At 44.5% G+C, this 14,186-nt stretch overlaps 1 protein-coding gene across 2 annotated transcripts in view; it reads left to right on the top strand.

Moving 5' to 3' along the window:
• The first annotated feature begins 1,150 nt into the window (after window positions 1–1,150).
• The window catches only part of C5H20orf194 (chromosome 5 C20orf194 homolog), a 130,564-nt gene continuing 117,528 nt past the window's right edge, over window positions 1,151–14,186 (top strand). For both annotated transcript variants that reach the window (XM_034772594.1, XM_034772593.1), the window contains exon 1: window positions 1,151–1,270. In XM_034772594.1, the coding sequence (XP_034628485.1) occupies window positions 1,170–1,270 (101 nt within the window). In that variant the 5' untranslated portion in view covers window positions 1,151–1,169. The remainder of the gene's footprint in view (window positions 1,271–14,186) is intronic.

The following is a 14,186-nucleotide window of genomic DNA, read 5'->3' as shown; positions in this document are numbered from 1 at the left end:
GGGGGGCTGAGGGAGGTGATGGGGAGCTGGGGCGGGGCTAGGGTGTTTGCGGGGGGGGCTGAGGGAGGTGAGGGGGCGGGGCTAGGGGTTTTGGGGGGCTGATGAGAGGGGGCGGGGCAATGGGGGTGTTTTGGGGGGCTGAGGGAGGTGACTGGGAGCTGGGGCAGGGCTAGGGGGCTTTGCGGGGGGCAGTAGGAGCTGGGACGGGGCTAGGGGGTGTTTGGGGGGCTGAGGGAGGTGATGGGGAGCTGGGGCCAGGGGTTTTTGCAGGGGGCTGAGGGAAGTGAGGGGGAGCTGGGCAGGGCCGGGGTTTTTGCGGGGGCTGATGAGAGGGGGCGGGGCAATGGGGGAGTTTTGGGGGGCTGGGGGAGATGATGGGGAGCTGGGACGGGGCTAGGGGGTTTTGTGGGGGGGGGGGCTGAGGGAGGTGAGGGGGCGGGGCTAGGGGTTTTGGGGGGTTGATGGGAGGGGGCGTGGCAATGGGGGTGTTTTGGGGGGCTGAGGGAGGTGATGGGGAGCTGGGGCGGGGCTAGGGTGTTTGCGGGGGGGGCTGAGGGACGGGGCAATGGGGGTGTTTTGGGGGGCTGAGAGGGGGCGGGGCAATGGGGTGTTTTGGGGGGCTGAGGGAGGTGACCGGGAGCTGGGACGGGGCCAGTGGTTTTGCGGGGGAGCTGAGGGAGGTGAGGGGGCGGGGCTAGGGGTTTTGGGGGGCGGATGGGAGGGGGCGTGGCAATGGGGTGTTTTGGGGGGCTGAGGGAGGTGACCGGGAGCTGGGGCGGGGCCGGGGGTTTTTGTGGGGGGGGGCTGCCAGGTTTCTGTGTCCCCCCCACCCTGGCTGTTGCCGGGCGGTACCACTGTCAGTAGCGGGGGGGGGGGGGGGGGTATCGGTTACTCCGCAGGGCCGGGCCGCGCCGGGCCGGGGAAGAGGCGGTGGCGCTATCGGGGAGACCTGGTTCCAGCTCGGGGTCGGGGGGTCTCCTCAATCCGGGCTGCGGGCGGAGAGCCGGCGGCCGATCCCCGCCTCCCACAGCGGGCGGGGTGGTGCGGTCCGGCTCTCGCCCCGCCCCCTCCCAGACTCCCGGGGCGAGGCGGCCCCAGCCCGGCTCCGCGCAGCGCCCCCCGCGCCCCGCCCCGCCCCGCACCGCACCGCACCCCGCCCCGCGCGCACCATGGCGCTGCCGCCCAGGCCCTCGCTGCTGCTTCCCCCGCCGGCCGCCGCTCTGCGGAGGGGCCGCCCCAGGCCCCGCGGCGGCGCCGAGTCCGTCGTCAGGTAACGGCCTCGCCGGGGGGGGGTCTGGGGCGTGGGGGCGGGGCAGGAGTGGGGGGCATCTGCATCGGGGGGCTGCGCGGAGTGGGGCGGCGGTGGCGTGGGAGGACGGGGGGGGCCTGGTGGGGCCATTATAGGGCGGGGGTGGTTAGCTGGAAGGAGGGGGGATGTTGTAGGGGTGTGGGGTTGGGGGAGGGGATTAGGAGGGCAGGGTGGTTTGGGGTTGGTATAGAGGGACGGGCGATCAGGGTGGGGGGGTTGAAATGGGGGGCGGACAGCGAGCGCATGGGGGTGCGTTTGGGAGGGGGGGGTGTTCCCCTGGCATTGTAGGCGTTAGGTCAGGGAGCTGTTGTTGTGGGGTTGCTAGGGCTCTGCCCATTTTTCTTACCCGATTCCAGTTGCCTGGCTGAGAGGGAGCACGTGGGTGTATTCAAACAGGGCTGATATTATCAAGTGTTTGAGTATAAAGCACCATGAACAGGAGGAGGTGCCTGAGGCCCTGAATAATGAAAATGCAATATATGGCAGTGGTTAACTGCATAAAGTAGGGAATAGAGTCACCGGCATCTAGCATATGCAGCGTCCAAAATGCCGCCACAAAATGTTTTGCAGAGATGCCAAAATTTAAAATGGCTAAATGTGTGTATATATATATATATATATATATATATATTTGTATATATGTCTTCCTCTTTTTCTGAACAAATGCATAAAGTAGCCAAAAATAGGACTGTCAGTCTTTAAGGGTAGATGCCTGTGTGTGAAATCCTCCAAGGCTAGCTCAAAGAATGGTGGTCTTTCTGTTTGTTTGCAGTGTATTAAGAAAACTGTTGTGTGACGGTTACAGTCTTCTTCCTGGTGTAGTGGGGAAATTTAATTAGGCATGAGAGGTGGGGAGGAGAAAGGGGAATCTTATTCTTTGAAACTGCTTGTCCTTCAGCTGTGGTGTTGATGTTTTAAAATTAATACTGCTTCATTTTTGTTTGAAAATGGAAAGTATATATTGTAAAATTTGAATGGAGTGTTCTTTTGAGTCCATATGGTTTAATTTTCATTTACTAAAAGAGAAAATGGTTTCTGTTCAAGCCTCTCTGCTCAGGGGAACAAGTGACCTTGGAATATATGATCCTGTTTCAGTGCTGCCTGGAGAATTTCTGATTCCTTAGAAACATCTGTGAGTCTTGAGCTCCCTTAGCATATCCAGCCAGCATCTGTAACTCCTCCCACTAACATGCCAAATGTCATCTGCTAATTTGTTTTTGGCATTCCATTTCACTTCATGCACTGTAACTGTTTCAATTCAAATGGGGAGGAAAAGAGTCTGTTTGCAATGAATACTCCCAGACTGCCAGTAAGAATTGGGGTAGCACATAGAAGTAACTTAAAAATAAAACAAAACAGTCCTGCTCCCCCAAACTCAAATGGAAAATTATTAGAGTATATCATCATGGAGAAACATCCCAAGATAACTTTTCTTGGATCTCTTCCATGTGCTTCAGAATTTCTGGACTTCTGTAGAGTGCTTGGGAAATTGGCATTCATAACTGAAATCCTGGGCACTGTATCAGGAAAAGGGAATAAAGAATCCTAAATTGTCTTACATAAAACTTACTGAACACTTAACTGCTAAAAGAAGTCTTCCAAGAAGTGTGTCGTTTCAAAAATTGATTTATTGCTTGGCTCTTAATGAGATTTTGTTTTTGTGAAGGGTAGAACCAGATTTAATTTAATATTTTTTTGCGTGAAAATACATGCATTTTTTTAAAGAAAACATTGGGTAAAAAAAAATCTCAGCTAACAATACAAGTTAAATTTATTTGTTATAGAATTATAAATAGCTGTCCACCCTTGAGTAACCATTGCAGAGCTATATAGTTTATTTTACAAACAAGGATAACACTGGTGATTTGTACTTTATAATACAAGTTACTACTTCAGAGGTAGGAAAAATGTAAAGTCACTGTTAGTCTCTAAGGTGCCACAAGTACTCCTATTCTTTTTGTCTATTAAAGTGCTTCTTCCAGCTTGATCTTCAGTAAGCCTGGCATGGTATTCCATTGACAGGTGAAATATTTAGATGAGAGAGAGAGGTACTATTAAAGCAAAATTCTAAATAGGTCTCATAGCTTTCTTATATGGGAATCTTAGATAGGCATTCAGTGGAAATTCCTCATGTTCAGTGCCCTTCATATTGTACCTTTTGAATATTCATTGAGGCACACTCTGCCTGTTTTTGCAGAAATTTTTCTGAGGCTGTATGTTAGGGGTAGAGGGGTTAAGGGAATTGTCTCCAAATTTCTTGATGCTGAGGATATTCCTGCTGAAGGCTTACATTGTGCATTGGTATAATTGTGCTGTTCTTTATATATATATTATGGAGGACAATATATATGTTGCATATGACTCTCATTTGAAAACAAATTGAAAGGGGTGTATTTCACTTCGAAAAGTTTTATGACTTTTTAAGTGGGTTGCCTCTCAAAAGGCTTTGAAACCATTGTCCTGTGGAGTAGAGATGGTTAATGTAACTAGTGGACTAACAAAATTAGTTGAGCACTTCTTCCGAAGATGATGAACGTTCGGGCAGGACGGAAGCATGGTAGTGGATATGTTTGTTTTCAGCTAAGGCCTGGTCTATGTGCAGATGTTCATACTAGTGGTTGGTTAGAGGTGTTTTTGCTCTATAAGCAATTTCATATGGGTATTATTGTGTCAACAAAAGTTTTTTGGTCGTTTGTTTAACTGCCTTAACTATACTGGGGTAGTTACTCCTGGGGGAATTCTGCGCCACTGCATATGTGTAGAATTTATGTCCCCTGCAGATTTCTTTGCGTCCCCACAGAAAAATGACTTTCTGACGGGGAAGCAAAGGGAAGCCACAAGAGCGGTCATGTGACCCTCCCCAGCAGTATGTTTTTGGGTGCCCAGGGCAACCAGCAGAGAGGTAAATCACTGTGGGGCAGGGGGCAGGACTGGGGAAGACCCAGCTCATGGCTCCTACCCTGTGCCAGTCTCAGCTGCTAGTCGTCGCTGTGCTGGGGAGGGTGGAACTTCCTCTTCCCCTGCATGGCATCTGGGGCTGGGTCAGACACCCCCTCCCCCCCGATTTCTCCCCCAGCTGCAGGAAGCTCTGCAAACTTCCCCCCGCTTCCTGCACCCATTGCTCCTCAGCTGCAGGGGGAGGGATCACTGTACAGGAAGCTACTCCCCTATCCACCCAACCCCCGTGCATCCAGACCCTCCCACCCAGTCTCATCCTCCCTGCACTCGGAACCCCCCTGATGAGCCCCACTCCCCCTGCAGCTGGACCACCCTGATGAGCCACCTGCATCCCCACCCCACCAACCCCCAAACAGCTGCAACTGGATCCCGACCCCACTCCCCTAGCATTTGGACCCCCCGGAAACCCCTGTTTAGCTCTATTCCCCTCCTGCTGAGTCCCAACCACCTTCACCTGGATCCCCCCCTGGAGAATCCTATTACCGTTGGACCCAGAACACCCCAACAATCCCCTGTGGATTCCCCACTGAGCTGCCCGCACCCAGATTGTCCCACACAGAACCCTGTCAACTCACACCTGGATCTCCCCACACTAAGCCCCTCCACACTAGGATCCTGCCCTGCTGAGCCTGCCTGTCCACACTTGGTACACTTGGCATGGAGAGGCAGGGCCCTAGGGTGCTTCTGGGGTAGGCCCGGCCCTTGTGTTGTGTCAAGGTTGACTGCAGCCTCACCACTGAGTCTGTGTCCCATGGGGGTGGGGGGATCTGCACATTGGTTTCCCACTTCTGTGAAGCCAGAGGTAGGAGAATTTGCAGAATTTTAAAATATTGTGTGCAGAATTTTTAACTTTTTGGTGCAGAATGCCCTCAGGAGTATGTAGTTAGTGATAAGAACAGGAGTACTTGTGGCACCTTAGAGACTAACAGATTTATTAGAGCATAAGCTTTCATGGACTACAGCCCACTTCTTCGGATGCATCCGGAACTACATCACACCTGTAGTTAGTGATGCAACTTTTGTCTGCAGACCCAGGTCTAAGTGTACTAAGGAAAAGCATGGATAAGGGCAGGAGGGATGACACTCATGGAGTGAGATGGACAGAAGAGAGGGATGCATGATTTTGTTACCTTTCTTAATGAAATATTATTTTCAATGCAAAGATTTTTTTCTTAGTTGAGGAAAAAAGTAAAACAAATATTTTTTTTTAGTCATTTTCCCACAGGGCTTCACCAAGATTTTTTCAACTTCTATTTTTAGATCACTGTTGAAAATTTTTTTAGCCAAGTTTTGAGAATATGAGTGGGGGTGGGGGAAAGGACCAGACATCAAAATGAGTAGGTAGTGATACTCAGGGCTTGAAAAATCTACTTGACACCTACTGGCCAAGGAGTGAAATCCTTGTCTAGATTAAAGAAATCAAATGGTAGTACAGCAATTGATCTTACATCTATATGGTTACAAAACAGCACACTATAAGGTCCACACTAGGCTTGTCTTACACTGCTTCAGGTAGAATGGCAGTTATCTTTTACAGCTCTCGTAACCAGGAAGACAGAGGTCTCTGTCTTCTTGCATTACCACTCTGAAATGCCCCTTTGTCTTCAGTTGGGTGTACAACATGAGACTTCAGTCTCTGCCCACCCACATACCCTCTCCTCTTGGCCCAATTCACCCACATATGCTGCCCCCCACTCTGGTTTTTCCATGCCTCAGTTGGCAAAACCAGTCGTGGTTCATTGGCTGATACTTCTGCTAGCAAATGACACATGGTTCATCAGAACGAGAGTATTGAGTGGTGTTTGGGGGCTGCAGAAGAGGAGCCAGAGAGATCTGCATTTTTTTCAGCTGGCAATCTACTGTTGGACCACTGGCTGAGTACCAGCAGAGTGGGACTGCAAGAGAGCTCCAGGAGTTTAGTGAAAGGTATTGAACCAATATATTAACAGATGTTCAGACAAGTGGTGATTTTTGTGTTTTTTTTTAATGGTCCACATTATTTTCTTACCCCATTTCTTCAGTGTGCTTCCTTTCCACAGCTTTGTCTCCATCTCACACCTTCCCTTCATTAGTGTAATTATGCTCAGGGTTTAATACTGGGGTAGTTAATAGGCAGACTGTGGGCCAAATCTGGACTGCCAGATGGTTTTGAATGGACCCCAAAATCTTTTATTTATCTTTTTTTAATTATTATTATTTTCTCTGGAATCTGGACCTTGACTATACCTTGACCAAGCAATTTGGACCGTGACAAAAAATAGATTATCCCTGGTTTAGTATATTGTATCTTCCCTTAATTATCACCCGTTTATGTAAGAAAAAAAGTTTAATGTAAAGAATGCGTTGTTTTGGTACATGATGAAAAAGCATGCATACAAGCCAACACTGCATTTGTTCAGAACAACAGTGCTGGGCTGCTGAAAAGTGCTATCTCTTTGTGTTCAGTGACCATTCACAAATATAGTACATTGCCCAAACTGTAGAAGTAGCATCACAAACTTAGTTGCTATTTATTTTGCTTCAAATGACATCTACATTATCCTTCAGCCTTCAAAAGTCATATGCCATTTGACTTTCACTGATGTGACAGATAAAGACATGGCTTTGTCTCTGTAATCAATGACTGATTTAATTATTCCAGGAGCAAGAGAAACTTCACCCAGAATCACTGCAGAAACAACATTTGTGTGTGAGAGAGAAATAATATATTATTTTACATTCCCTGTGTACAAACTACAAGAAAAATTCGTTTTGCCTGGCCAGTGGCTGCTTTGTAAATTGGTATCAGTAGTCCCTCAAGGTCTACTTCACAGTAGAAGAGCAACCTTTCTGGTTGTAATACTCACTTGGCATATGCTTTCTCATTATCTGCACCTGGGGAAAAGCTTCACTTGTACTTAAATCCTTCCATTATTATTGAGATTCTTGATTGTAGTAAAAACAAACTCCTGTTCGAATATGTCTGCCTGACATTTGTTTTAGTAGCTCCAACTCTTGATTTGCCCACTCCCAACAAATGTGCTGGACTACTGTATTCGATATCAGTAGTCCACCTTCATAGAGCAATAACAATGATTTTGCTAACAGCAAGTGCAGCTTTTGCATCCGCAAACTGCAACTAACGTTGGGCCAAAGTCCTTAAAGTAATAACTCAGTTACTTTTCATTATTTTTAGGTCTGCTGATGTACCACATCCTACTAATGTGGGTAGTTTTGGACCAGATGGTGCAACCTAGTCCTAACCTACAGGCATTTGACACTCTTTTGTCCTCAGGGCCCCAGTTAAGGAGAAGGTTGGGGGTGGGGGACATTGCATTCTTTGAGCAGCCAGGTGTCCTCCTTTATCACTTTTGATATCTAAAGTACTGATGAACAGACTTTTGATGGAGGCATTTGTTTTGGTAGTCACTGTGTTGTCAGGAATTATGTGGCTGCCAAACTGACTCTCAGAATTCTTTGACAGTGTGGGGTTGCAATATGGGAGATTTTTCCTAAGTCCCTGCTTCTACAGCTGAGAGGCTATGGCCTTATATACTAACAAACTTCAACTGTAATTCACTACGAGTGCATCTCTATTGATGGTATTAGTGGTAGAAGCTGTGGTGTAGACAGGGCTCAAAAGAATTTTACCCACATATCTAAATGGGAAAGCCAGGCCTGAGCTCTGTTTGTGCTCCAGATTCAATGGTTACAGCTGCTGCTCTGGTGGTGAATTACGGAAGCAAAGCTATCTAGTGTAAATGCAAGTACACAAACGTAGCCTCAGCATGGGAGGATGGGCTAAATCAGTGGTTCTCAACCTTTCCAGACTACTGTACCCCTTTCAGGAGACTGAGGCCCGAGCCCCACTGCCCACTTCATGGGGCCCCCTGTAGTCTGGGGCCCAGGTAATTGCCCTGCTTACCACCCTCTTAATGCCAGCTCTGCACTTGTGACGCTTCTAAACCCATCCTGTGACCCCCTCCTCCCCCCGGGGGCCCACAACCCCCATGTTGAGAAATTCTGATCTAGATGAGTTGACATACCCCCTGGAAGACTTTGTAGTAACCACGGTTGAGAGCTACTGGGCTAGATGTCTTTCTGAGGTAGGCCCTTCCAACCCTATAGGTCTATTGTAAAACAGAATTCTGACATGAGTGCTGGTGTATTTACTCTTAGAACAGTAGTGGTGTTCAGATGTGCTAAATTGCCGAGGGAGCCCCAAGCAACTTTTTTTTTTGGTTCAAAACTTCATTAAACACTTGAAATAGGTGGTATAGACAGAGCTGGAGTAGCAAATATTACAAAGTGAGAGGAAAATATGAATCTAACAGACTTAAATCTCATGAACACAAAAAGCAAAAAAATGAATGAAATGTGGTCCTCTAAAACAGTGGTTTCCAAACTTGTTCTGTCGCTTGTGCCCGGAATGCCCCAGGCGGGCCGGGTGGGTTTGTTTACCTGCTGCATCCGCAGGTTCGGCCGATCGCAGCTCCCAGTGGCTGCGGTTCACTGCTCCAGGCCAAGGGACTCACAAAGTTGCGGCATGAGCCTGAGAGAAGCTGAATACCTACAATTCCTGTTGAAGTTGGTGAGTTTTGAGGGTATTTGGCTCTTTCGTGGTCAGACCCTTGTAACTCTGAAAACCAAAAACTTTGATTACTGAGTCCCAGGGTTTATTGATTTAAATCAAAATGAATTACCTAATTGATTTTAATCTTGTTTACATTTGTACTTTTTTAGTATTTTTCTTAAAGGTTAATTCTCATTGATTGGTAACCATTAAAACCTGTTGATTTGCAAGTAAATATAGCTTTACAGAAAATTTGGTGTGTTTTCCTAACCAGGAAGATAGACTATTTATTTAAGCAATTATAGCTTAACATAGATTTATTAAGGTCTTTGCATGTTTTACTATGTTAGAAAATGTTGAATGATGCGTTTCTTATTTATCAGATTAATTTTTTACTTATGATTTGTGTCAAGCTGCATTTGAATGGAAATTGGAATGCAGTGAAAAATACACAAGTATAATTTTAGAATTGTTTTTAATTAGTTAGATAAAATTGCCTTAAATGTTCTGGATATATATGAATTTTTTTAATCAAAATATGCTTTTTGCATTTAAAACTAACTCCCTTTTTAAACCAAGGAGGGAGATAGTGAATTTCTGATCACTGTCACCTTCAAGTTTTTAGAACTAGTAGATCTCGTCCTCTCACCCTAGTTTTTATTCATACACTGGAAAAAGAAAACATGCTTTCCTGCTTTTTCAACCCCAATCAATTTGTCAACTTTGAACTAGTCTTTGAACTGAACTAATTTGAATAAACTGAAATGAGGAAAATATTCTCTTGGCACTGCAGAAGTGGCTATTGCTGTCCAAAAACTGACTGGGTACATCAACAAATTCTGATTCCAGGTGTTTAGGGAATTCCAGTTTACTGGTTTGACTTTCTTTAAAATTTCAGCGGCCATCATGTACTTATTGAATATTTTTGTTGTTTAATTTACATGACTTTACATTTTATAAGAAGTTTAGGCCTTCATATAAATGTTGTCATATCTTTACATTTTAAATAGGTTTATTTTTAAAAATAAATGTGTGTATACATAAAAAACTTAAACAAGAATCCATATAAAAATCATCAATTTTTATCCTCACTGCTGAGTTTGAAACTGCCATTGTTTGAGGTTAGAACAGGGGTATATATCCAGACCACTACTACTTGCTATTCTGTCTGAAAATGAGTTTATTTTTCATGTTTTATTCCCAAGTGAACATTTTGTCAGTATTGCAAAATTGCCAACAGATTTAACATAATTGGCTATTTATATTTGAGTCAGGCCTATGGCTACAATGGCAATAACAGCAGGCCAGGATACATTTTGTTGGCAACTGCTGAGGAGTGACCTTTGTTGTAAAAACAATAGGAGAGCCCTTTGGACTCAATTTTAAAAAATGGTTGTAGTGCAGTGTGAGAGCAGGAAACGTCATTTGGCAAACCTCTTATTCCCAGACAGACAGCAAATATCTGTTTAAGCTCCTGAAGAGACATCTTTTAGTTGCTTGTAGATTTTGAATAATTGTGCTGTGGGTCTTTCGGTTTCTTTGGTTCACTGACATCTATGAAATTAAACTTCACCATGTGTTAGGCAGTTTCAGACATTTCTGTGGGAGGAGCGTAACGTTTGCCAATGTGAAACAAAGCATACGCAAAGCAACACTTCAGTACAGCAGTGGAACTACATCCGTTACATCTGCTGAATAATATCGTTTACCCACTTACCACAGCTGTGGTTATGGCTCAGACATATGGCAAACTAGTCTACAGCCCTCAACAGGGAATCCGTTTTAATGGCACTCTGTTTCTGCCCCTTTCATCAGTAATATCAGACTGGGAAACAACAGGAAAAGGAAGTCGCTCTGTAGTGCACTGAATAAATTAGATGTAGGAATACAGGATGCAATTAAGAGTAATAAGGAAGGTGGCTGTTTTTTCCACAATCTGGGGTGGGGGGGTATTAAGACTTTATTAAATGAAACAAAATACTTTGGCATTAACATTGTATGCTTAGTCCTCATACATAAAACCACACACATTTGTCCAAAATTAAAATTTTGCTTTTCTGTAAAGAAAACTGCAAGAACACAGTAGTAGTTGTAATAACAATTGCTAACTTGTCAGACCTATCACTCTTGCATATGCCTTTAGATATTGACAAATGTTTGCCAGTCTACTTGACCTTTTCAGCACCTTGCCTATTACTTGGGCTATGTCTTCACTAGAAACGCTGCACTGGCAGCACAGCAGCTGTGCTGTTGTAGCACTTGAGTGTAGACACTCATTACAGTGAGAGGAGGAGCTCTCTAGGGGCTGTAGTTACCTCACCTCCCCAAGAGGTGGTAGCTAAATCAACGGAAGAATTCTTCTGCTGACCTGGCGTTGTCTACAGCAGGGGTTAGGTCGGCTCAACTACATGGCTCAGGCAAAGTTTCAGTCAGACTAAATCAATCCAAATGTGCCCAAAAATGCTTAACTGATGCAGAGATGTCTGAAGAGGTGAGCAGATATTCTGAAAAGCTGACCATTCTCAATTCAGTTGTCTTCTGGTGATTCTGGTCAGTAGCAATAGCCCTTTCTCCAATCCCCAATGTCTCAATAGATCTATAACTTGTTCTGTAGTAGACATTACAAGAGCTTTGGTATTCTCATTAAGTTACTTTTAACATTTTAGAAAAAAGTTTTCATTCAGAGATAGACATAAGAGCATAACATTTCCAATACCAAAACTTTCAAATGTGGATTTGTATGTAAATACTTGAATAAAATAGAAGCTCATAAATGAAATGACAGTGTGTGGTGGTTTTTTTTGCAGGAGTTGGTTTTTCACAAACCTATTAGGTATCTAAATACTTTGGAGAACACTTAGGTAAAGGTAACTTTTATTTCTCAAATGAGGTAAAGAAAACTCGATCTGCTGAAGGTTATGTAGTGAACTTGGCACAAACAATTCATGTATAATCTGAACTGTAATTTTATTTCCTATGTTTTGGGGTTATTGAATGAAACTTTTTGTTGATGTTGAACTTTGTATGGTAATAAATTGGTTAGTAGGTGGAAAAATGAGGATTCCATCTCAAGTACACACTGAATAAAGAAATTTAATTGAAAAAGCATTGGGAAATTTTCAATCAGTTTCTTCGGTTTTGGATTCCATGTTGGGAATTTAAGAAAAAACTATTGAGTCAGTGCACTACAAAATAATGATTAAGACATCTGTTTAACAAACAAAAAAACCTATACCTTGGCTAGTCCATCATAGTGTGCAGTGCTCTCACTGAGTAACTGCGTAAACTTTGCTTTACCCTGGTCTTTGTGTAACCCACACACCTTATGGGTGTGGTGTTCTGTCCCATCTAGTGGCACCGAGACCACTTAGAGAGTTAAATGAGTCTGCTCTACAGCGTTAGCTAACAGCCAGTTGGCTTTTAGCTCATGCGGTAGAGGCTCATGCACTAAGTTCCAGAGGCCCCAGGTTCAATCCCGCATGCCAATGACCGGAGCTTGTTGGCGTTACATTTGCTCTTCATTTTTTCCTATTATTTCATATTTCTCACTTCCCCAGATGTTGTCAGAAATTAGTTTAAGCTCTTGGGACATGATTCCTGTCCCACATATTTTAATTGTCAGATGACTGGTATATCACTATAACAAACGATACAACATTTGATGGTGATAGCACTAATTGTTTTCAGTGTAGTAAAATATCTGGTTTCATTTTTAGCTTCATTCTAATACTGTATCTAAAAGTAACTTTGTCACATGGTACTTCAGTTTTTCAAAACTGGGAACTAGTGAACCATAATTTCTTTAAAGGTGACATGCAAATGGAAAAAAACTAGGTTTGTGGCCTTTTTTTGCATCATTATGATGTAATGAATGCCTGAAAGGTTTCTTCTGAAGTGTGTTTTTTAATTAGAAATTCCAGTTTAGTTTGGCCTGGAATATTCTGGTAACTGGAGAACTAGTTACATTATGATATTACAAGACTCAAGAGAACAGAAGTTGAGCAATTGAAGGTAAAGTGATTTTGAGTCTCGTTTTGGGAGAAATGGAATCTATTAATATTCAACAACTCTTAAGTAACCTGTGAGAGTTCACAGCTACAATTTCTGAGGTCCCCTCCTGGAGCAAGACAAGACAACCTGGCACCTGGCCCAGAGTGGGGCAGCAGGGCCAAGAAGCCCTGGACGTCTTTCCCCCTGCTTCCAGCTGGGAACAGGGAGGCGAGAAGCTGCCCCCCCTTCCCACCGCTCCCAGCCATGAAATTGACAAAGACAGCCTGGCTCCACCCAGGGAGGGCTGCCCAGGCTTCTGGCCCCAGTGAGGGGCAACTGTGCTCTAACTCCCTGCTTTCTTGTCAGTTTCATAGCTCCTGCCCTGAAATTGAGCAGACAGCCAGCAGTGCAGAGTCTGCACAGACATGGAGGGCAGGTCTACACTTGCCATTTAAAGTGGAAAAAGTCCCTTTTTTGCGCAAAAACCACGGGAGCGTCTACACTTGTCAATGACTCTTTGTGGTGAAACTCAGAAGTTTCACCACAAAAAGAAAACCACCTACACGAGAGGCATACAGCTCTTACCGGTGATGCTTTTGCGGCAATGTGCAAGTGAAGACACATTCTTCCAGTTTACACAGCTTTTAGCCTCCGGAGGATATCCCACAATGCCTAGGTGACCACTCTGGCCAGGAGCTCTCCTGCTCTGATGCCAGGTAAACAGACATCCACCCCTCCCCCTGTAAAGCCCCAGGAACTTTGAAACTCCCCTTCCAGTTTTATTGGCAAGTGCTCACTTATCTGGCCAGGTGACAATGCCTGCTTCACAGAGCAAGTGGTCCCCTGCTTAGAGCGATGCTGAGATGCTGGAGCTTATCAGTGTTAGGCCTCAACTGGAGTGTTGTGTCCATCTGCTTTAATGAGTAGTTGCTACATGAATAGTAGCGCTATAGAAATAAATAAGAGGAGACAGATACTGCTTTTTGTGTAATATTAAAAGTTTTCCTTTTATTGAAGGCATTTATTGTCACTTGAACATTGAGAAATAAACTGTATTTGTGACTGTTCTTGATTTCTGATGGTGTTTCTGTCTATAATCCTTTTGACTCTAAAAATCTATATTGCAGCTAATACTTAATTTCAGTTCCTTGTATTGTTGCCAACTCTTTTTAAAAGGAAGAACTTACTAAAGTTAAATGTGAATTTTGCCTGAACAAGGAGTGAAAGAATTTTTGCCCTGGGGAATAAATTAGCTACAGTATCTAAACGTGTAAAAATCAGAAGATCTTGTCAGGAGTGTCATCAATAGCTTTTATTCTCCTTTTCCCGTTACCTTTCTTTATAATCATCCCTTTGACATTTTGAAACTCAAATCTA

The sequence above is a fragment of the Trachemys scripta genome, chromosome 5 (genome assembly GCF_013100865.1).
Source record: "Trachemys scripta elegans isolate TJP31775 chromosome 5, CAS_Tse_1.0, whole genome shotgun sequence".
Lineage (NCBI taxonomy): Eukaryota > Metazoa > Chordata > Testudines > Emydidae > Trachemys > Trachemys scripta.
This window is presented reverse-complemented; position numbering and strand designations above follow the sequence as displayed.